The sequence below is a fragment of the Meles meles genome, chromosome 7 (assembly GCF_922984935.1).
Source record: "Meles meles chromosome 7, mMelMel3.1 paternal haplotype, whole genome shotgun sequence".
Lineage (NCBI taxonomy): Eukaryota > Metazoa > Chordata > Mammalia > Carnivora > Mustelidae > Meles > Meles meles.
The window spans coordinates 105,183,680-105,191,293 of record NC_060072.1 but is presented as its reverse complement, the minus strand read 5'-3'; the positions used below and the strand labels follow the sequence as shown (position 1 = coordinate 105,191,293).

General features: G+C 52.2%; 1 protein-coding gene across 2 annotated transcripts; it reads left to right on the top strand.

Annotated features, from left to right (window-relative positions):
- The first annotated feature begins 118 nt into the window (after positions 1–118).
- Positions 119–7,314, top strand: COPS7A (COP9 signalosome subunit 7A). 2 transcript variants are annotated; one of them, XM_046013403.1, is made up of 8 exons: positions 119–254; positions 734–938; positions 2,639–2,714; positions 2,949–3,037; positions 4,954–5,156; positions 5,827–5,932; positions 6,104–6,255; positions 6,423–7,314. In XM_046013403.1, the coding sequence occupies exons 2-8, from the start codon at positions 777–779 to the stop codon at positions 6,460–6,462; spliced, it is 828 nt and encodes a 275-aa protein (XP_045869359.1). In that variant the 5' UTR covers positions 119–254; positions 734–776; the 3' UTR covers positions 6,463–7,314. The 2 variants fall into 2 exon arrangements, with proteins under 2 accessions (XP_045869359.1, XP_045869358.1); XM_046013402.1 differs by having other exon boundaries at positions 126–281.
- The last annotated feature ends 300 nt before the right edge of the window (positions 7,315–7,614 follow it).

Sequence of the window (7,614 nt, the reverse complement as noted above, 5' to 3'; positions counted from 1 at the left end):
CATTCTTCCTCAACAACCAATCAGAGGAGTAGAATGACGGGCGCTTGCAGGAGCTTCAGAGGTCGGGAGGGCGGGGGAGGGGCATGGCCCGCCCGAAACCGGCCTAGTAAGAGCGGAAGTACGACGCGGAAGCCAGCCATAGAGTTTAGTGGCCAGAGCGACTCTGCAGGGAGGCGGCAGGAAAGGCTCGGAACAGCTGCCGGAGGTGACGGAGCTCCGGCCCCGCCCGGTGTGCTGGAAGACGAAGCTTCCAGGTAGCGGCCCGCAGAGTCTGACCCAGGGTACGACGGGGCAGTCGCCGTGAGCCCACGGTCCCTGGGCGGCCTCTTTAAGGGAGGGGGCGGAGCCACGTGGAAGGATCGTGGGGGCAAGGTCACGTGACTGAGGGCACTTGCGGGGCACCATGGAAATTTGAGGGAGCGTTGTCGGGGTGGACACCATGTGACACCCCTTACCCCACTACATCCTGTGCCTTGGGGTTCAATGGGGTGCACGTGGTGGGGCTTGGGATCAGGCCCGAGGATGGGGGAGGGGGCGTGGCAACCCTGTCTCAGCCAGGCTTCCATCAAAGTGGCCGATTTTAGGATTTCTAGATCCGAGTTTTAGACTGATTCATCTCTCACCCCTCATTTGCAGAAGTGACTCAATGTCTCTGCAATCCAGCCCCGGCTCCTGTGCTTCCCGTCCTCCCAGTGTTCGGGGGCCTCCAGCTTCACATTCTCTTTCCTTGCAGCTCCAGATATCCTGAGCCCAGGTCCCCCCAGCTCAGTGCAGCCATGAGTGCCGAGGTGAAGGTGACAGGGCAGAACCAGGAACAATTTCTGCTCCTGGCCAAGTCGGCCAAGGGGGCAGCGCTGGCCACACTCATCCACCAGGTGCTGGAGGCTCCTGGTGTCTACGTGTTTGGGGAACTGCTGGATATGCCTAATGTTAGAGAGGTGGGTTCATGGCCTGGGGAGCCCACAGGAAGGTTGGGGCTAAGTTTGAACTTGAGAATGGGTGGGCAGGGCTCATTTGCAACTCCATAACCATTCAGTTGAACAAGAATATGACTATTAATTAGCAGCTGGCAAAAATAAGTAGGCAAGTAAACCTCTTGCTTTCCTTTGATGATGATGAATCTGTAAAACCCATATTTTTCATTTTTAAGCAAAAGAGCATGTGATTCAGAAAAGGAGACCTGATTCCAGCCTGTCTCCGCCAACGTAGTAGCTCTCAATAAGACCATGTTGCCTTGATCAGGTCATTTTTCCTTTAGGACCTCTGTTTCTCTGTTTTCCCTTTAACATTGGAGCTGATACTGCCCTTCACTGTCAGTTACAGAAATCAGGTCAGATTATGGGAATTGTAAAGTCCAGTACAAATGAAAGGCAATAAACATGAAATTGGCATACCCTCCTTTCCCCGCTTTGTACCCTTTGTTAATTCCCTTAAGTTAGAGATGCATCTGGAAGTGTTAGAAGGTCCTTTCCCCGGAAGACGTGTGGCAAGGAACACAGCAGAGAGAACTGTTCACACAGAAGTGGCAGAGTAAACAGTTTAACGTATAGAGTGGGTGAGTCACCAAGATGTATGACCTCACCCCTCGTCTTGAGATGCTAGGGCATTGGTATGTAGGCAGACTATGTTAGGTTTTTGAGGGCCAGTGATTGACTGAGTTGATGGATTTTGCCTTTGGGGATCACTCTGGGGTATATGGAGAAACTCTAGCTGCCTTCTTCCCCTGCTTTCCTCTGCAGTGGACCTAAAGAGGGTCCATTAAGGTGAACAAAAAGAAGCATTTATGGGTGCTTGTTTATCTCTCTGCTAGTCACCTGGGAATTCCAAAAAAGTACAAGACACAGTGCCTATTACCCTTCTAAAACTTATATTCCAGTTGCAGAGATAAGATGAATGGATATGGATGTGTAAATTACCTATTTAGCAAGTATCTATTGAGAGCTGAATGCATGCTTAGTTCTGCTAGACGTAGGTGGGTGGGATACCAGGGCCTGGGTCTGTAATCTTACTGGAAAAAAAGATATTCTTGGGTAACAACCTAAGGGTTTGATCGATTAAGTGCCAGAATGAGTGATCAGTGATAGGAGATGAGTGAGTGAGCTGGCCTGGACACTGAAGCCACTTGGGTGGTAGAAGTCTGACACAGAGGCCTCAAATTCCAGCGCCTGCTGAGGCCGTGCAGCTGTCAGAGATGCATGAGGCTAAGACAGGAGTGTTTGGTGACTTGGCAAGAACAGCAGACTGCCTGATGATATGCAGATTCAGAAATACTAAACACACTCAAAGGACCAAAATGCAGTTTGCAGTGTCCGGGTGTGCATGTGCCCACACACACACTACTGAACACTCTGAATGTGTTCAATTCTGAATTTAGGGTAAGAATGAAGACATATGGAGGAAGAGGGTATGGTGGATTTCGGCTGGGGGGCGGGTGGGGTAGTGCAAATAAGGGCCTAGAGGTGGAAATGAGGCCTTCCAATGGGGAGAGTGACCAGAGAGGCAGAGAAGTCCTTTTGGTGAGCTGGAAGAGCCAGTGGGAGAGGGGAAAGGTGGGGCCAGAAAGTGGAATTCAAAACAAGCGAGGCTGGGAAACTGGAGAGAGGCCCATCCTGTCACCTCTTCCTTCGTGTTCCTGCAGCTGGCTGAGAGTGACTTCGCTTCCACATTCCGGCTGCTCACAGTGTTTGCTTACGGGACATATGCTGATTACTTAGGTAACCAGAGGGCTGGAGCTCTGGAGTAGTGGAGGTGGGAGAAGGGCAATTTTTGGAAGGACTAGAAGAAATTCCTGGGAAACCTTTCTGCGGTACACAGGGTCAGAATTAAGACCTGAATTGGCATGGAAAATGGGGTGGGGGGGGGGAGATGAAGAAGCAAGGGAAGGAGGCTACGGCTTCCCACAAAAGTGTAATAATCAGGATTTCCTGTGCTTTGTCTTTTCTTCCTAGCTGAAGCCCGGAATCTTCCCCCACTCACAGAGGCTCAGAAGAATAAGCTTCGACACCTATCAGTTGTCACCCTGGCTGCCAAAGTCAAGGTGAGTGACTATCTCTCTCCATATACCCCACCCCTCCAAAGCCTGCTAGGTCCTGAACCGAAGGGGAATGTCCCTTCAAAGGGCCTATCTGAAGGGAATTTGCACTCAGACGGCCTTTGCCCACGCTGTCGCTCTTCTGCCTTCCCTAAACCCCACGTCCCTTCAAGGACTGTATCTGAGCTCCACTTCCTGCAGCAGCCTTTTGGGCTGAATTGTATTCTCTTCGCTTTCTGTTTTGTTTTTGTTTTTCATTCAACATTTTTTGCATTTTGGGTCAAAATAGCAACCAGAGTGCCATTCACTTGTTAAGGCCATCACCTTCCTCCTCACTATGGAAAGTCCCACACAGGGGTGCCTCAGTGGCTCAGTCAGTTAAGCTTCTGCCTTCGGCTTAGGTCACGGTCCTGGGATCAAGCCCCATTCGGGGCTCCCTGCTCAGTGTGGAGTCTGCTTCTCCCTCTCCACACCGCGCCCCCAGCTGTGCTCACTCATGCTAGCGTGTGTAGGCGCTCTCTCTCCCTCTCAATTAAATAGATAGAAATCTCAAAAAAACAAAACAAAAACAAAAACAAAACAAAGTAAAGAAAGAAAGTTCCACACAAACGGCCTCAGCTTTCAGATGTGGGAACAAGGCTTTCTCTTCTGGTGAAGTGCCAGGCTTCTGTTTGCCAGTCAGAAGTGCATAACCCAGACATATCTCTGTAGTTCCAGTTGGGTTCAGTTTCTTATTAAATATCCCTCTCCCACCCACCTACATTTTCTCAGCTGTTCCTTGACTTTCCTGTGGTCCCCATGATTGGACCTAAACTAGGCTTTCTGTCGTGAGGTGCCTCTGTGGAAGGAAGTGGGGTATGAACGGTTAAGTAACTCAGACCCCAGCCCCACCCCATGCTCCTGTTATGTCAGGCTTCTCTGGACCAAGGTCTGTGCTGTCCTGAGCTGTGGCCAGAGGACTGATGCCCAGGCAGATGTCACTTTCTTCCTCTGTGGGGTGGGAGGTGAAGGGTGGTTGGGGAACGTAAATCTTAAATCTTATTTGCCGTCGTGCTTCTCGGGAGGTTATTTTTCAGGGGATGGTACTTTAACTTATTTTGCCTTAGGCCCAGCCTTTTAGAGGAATTTTTTTAAAAAAATATTATTGTTTTTAAGGATTTTATTGATTTATTTGAGAGAGAGAAATACAGCGAGAGAGGGAACACAAGCAGGGGAAGTGGGAAAGGGAGAAGCAGGTTTCCCACCGTGCCGGGAACCCAATGGTGGGACTTGATCCCAGGACCCTGGGATCATGACCTGAGCCCAAGGCAGAAGCTTAAGGACTGAGCCACCCAGGTACCCCTAGAAGAAATCCTTTAGGAGTAGGAGTGGAGGGTGCCTGGGTGGTTCAGTCCTAAACTCCTGCCTTCGGCTCAGGTCATGATCCCAGGGTCCTGGGATCAGGCTCCACCATCGGGTTCCTGGCACGGTGGGAAGCCTGCTTCTCCCTCTCCCACTGCCCTGCTTATGTTCCCTCTCTTGCTATGTCTCTCTCTCTCTGTGTGTCAAATAAATAAAATCTTTATTTCATTTTACTTTATTTTTTAAAGATTTTATTTATTTATTTATTTGACAGAGAGAGAGAGATCACAAGCAGGCAGAGTGGCAGGCAGAGAGAGAGGGGGAAGCAGGCTCCCTGCCAAGCAGACAGCCCGATGTGGGGCTTGATCCCAGGACCTTGAGATCATGACCCGACCTAAAGGCAGAGGCCCAACCCACTGGGCCCCTAAATAAAATCTTTAAAAGAAGTAAAAGGAATAGGAATGGAGCACAGGCAGGGGAGCTGAGGTGGGGACGGGGTGGTGGTATGGAGGGAAAAATCTTGGAAGCCCTTCTCTGCTGGAGAGCCTCACAAATCCCAGCCCGACCTCCCTGCGCCCCAGTGTATCCCATATGCAGTGTTGCTGGAGGCCCTCGCCCTGCGTAACGTGCGGCAGCTGGAAGACCTTGTCATCGAGGCAGTGTACGCCGACGTGCTCCGCGGCTCCCTGGACCAGCGCAACCAGCGACTGGAGGTTGACTACAGCATTGGGCGGGACATCCAGCGCCAGGACCTCAGTGCCATTGCTCGAACCCTGCAGGAGTGGTGAGACCCCTGTCCTGGCCCTGTTCCTTCTCATCTCCCTCCGGGAAAGGGGGAGGTGCTTTGTGGGGGTGGGGAGGGCTGGGCTGGGCTGCAGAGGTAGAGTCCCAGAGGATGAAGGGAGAGGCGCTCATTCCTCCAGAAGCTTCTGAGGGCAGAAGGGAGCAGAGGAGGGCCTGTGGGGCAAGAGGCTGGAAGCAGTGTCCTTGGTATGTCATTGTGGGGAGCGGGGAGCAGTACTCTTGAGAGGCTCCTCAGTGGGGTGTTGGATCCTCACTTGTCGTAAGCCGGATTCACCCCATCGGTCTGTAAGCAGCACGTCTTAGGCCCTGGGTCTCTTCTGCTTCCGTGTTTCTCTTTGTGTTCTTGTCTAACTTCAATATGCCTTTTTTTTTTCTTCTCTCCAGCATCTACCCGGGGTTGTTTTCAGTTCCTCCTCTCACATGTTGTGCGTTACTCCAGGCACTTCCCATACCTGTCTTAGGCTGCCCCCCCCCGCCCACTCCCCCAGGTGTCTTTGTGGGTCCTGGGACTATTTTTGCACGTGGTTTCCAGGTGCCCTGGTGAGGGTCCCTAACTCAGACAAGGTGTTTGCGTGCAGGGTGTTCTGAGTCTGTCATGAGTGTGTGACCCCGGCCTCCTGCTGACGCGTGTCCGCTCCTGATCCTCCCAGGTGTGTGGGCTGTGAGGTGGTGCTGTCAGGCATCGAGGAGCAGGTGAGCCGCGCCAACCAGCACAAGGAGCAGCAGCTGGGCCTGAAGCAGCAGATCGAGAGTGAGGTGAGCAGGGGAGGCATCAGGACGGACCCGAACTCCCGAGCTCACGCAGCCGAGGCCAGTTGTCCTGTGTGGAGGGGTCAGGACCGTGGCTCTAGCAAACAGACAAGGTCAGCAGGGCCTGTCGGATTCTGGGACTTCCCTTATTGTCCCCCATTTCTTTCATCTGGGTAGGTGGCCAACCTTAAAAAAACCATTAAAGTTACAACAGCAGCAGCCGCCGCAGCTACATCTCAGGACCCTGAGCAGCACCTGACTGAGCTGAGGGAACCCGCCCCTGGCACCAACCAGCGCCAGCCCAGCAAGAAAGCCTCAAAGGGCAAGGGGTGAGCCAATGTGGCAGGAACCGCTTGCTTCCGGGGTGTCCTGCTTTTACTTCAGAGACCCGGCTGTCCTCACCCCCTTTAGTTGTTTGCGTGGGAGTAGACGTGGGGGGAGGCCGCAGGGGTGAGGGGATTCCCTGCAGCCTCTCTCTCTCTCTTCCCCTTGCCAGACTCCGAGGGAGCGCCAAGATTTGGTCCAAGTCGAACTGAAGGGACTGTCGTTTCTTCTCTGGGGATGCGGGGTCCTAGCTGCCTGCCTGTCCTTTAGGAGTCCTCGGCCTCCCTGTGCCCCTGGCCAGCTGATAATCCTAGGTTCATGACCCTTAACCTCCCTCTTCTCTTCCTGACCCCCAAGCACAGATCACACCTTCTCTAGGGAGGAGGCAAGTACAAGTCATGTTTTTATTGGTACTTTTGCTTTATGTGACTTTATTATGTGTCCCATTGTCTCCCTCCCCCTCCCTGCCATGCTCTCTCCCTGTTTCTTTAAAACGGGGGTGGGGGGGCAGCATCTATCCCTGTTTGTTATCTGCCATGGAGTAGGTGGGGCTGCTCCTTCTCCAGCATAACCCACACGTGTTTCTTCTCGCACCGCCCCATCCCCGCATGCCTAATCCCCGGTTTGTACTCTTTACCGCCCCCCGCCTGTCTGGGCAGCATCTGAAGAGCCATAGGGCTTCTGCCTTTATTCCCACCCGGAGAATCCTGGGAGCCAGTCTGCCATTCTCGGAGTCACTGGACACTTTCGTCCTAGAATCCTGTTACACTACAGTTGTTTCCTTTCCTCTCTCCTCCCCTTGGGTCCTGGGAATGCTGCTGCTTCAATGACCCCAGAGCCAAAGAAGGGCACCCGTCTCTTGAGATGTTGAGAGATGGCTCTTTCATAGCCCTGGCTATCTTGGAAAGCCTGATGGCAATCCTGGAAGGATTTATACTTCCTTTTGTGAGTTTGGTGGGGAAGGGAAGGGGATATAGATTGTATTAAAAAAAAAAAGTATATATATACATATATCTATATATAACATGGAACAGAAATAAATCTATGAGAAGTCTATCTACAAACATGCCCGGAAATGGGTATCTTCTGTCTTTGATATGTGCAGATGGGAAGAAGGCTCATTGTCCATCCACTCTAAAGCAAAGTGCTGGAAAGAGAAGAGAACCAGGTACTGGGCGCCGCGTCCTGGCCTAGGAGCCAGGAGACCTAGATCTTGAGTCGTGTGACTTGGGACAGATTGCTCAGTATTCCATCACTCACTCGGAATCAGCAGATACTTGCTGAGCACCAACACGTGCAAAGCACTAGACATGCAAAATGGCCATCCTTGGCCCTCCTCTCGGAGCTGGGCTGCTGCCTGTTGC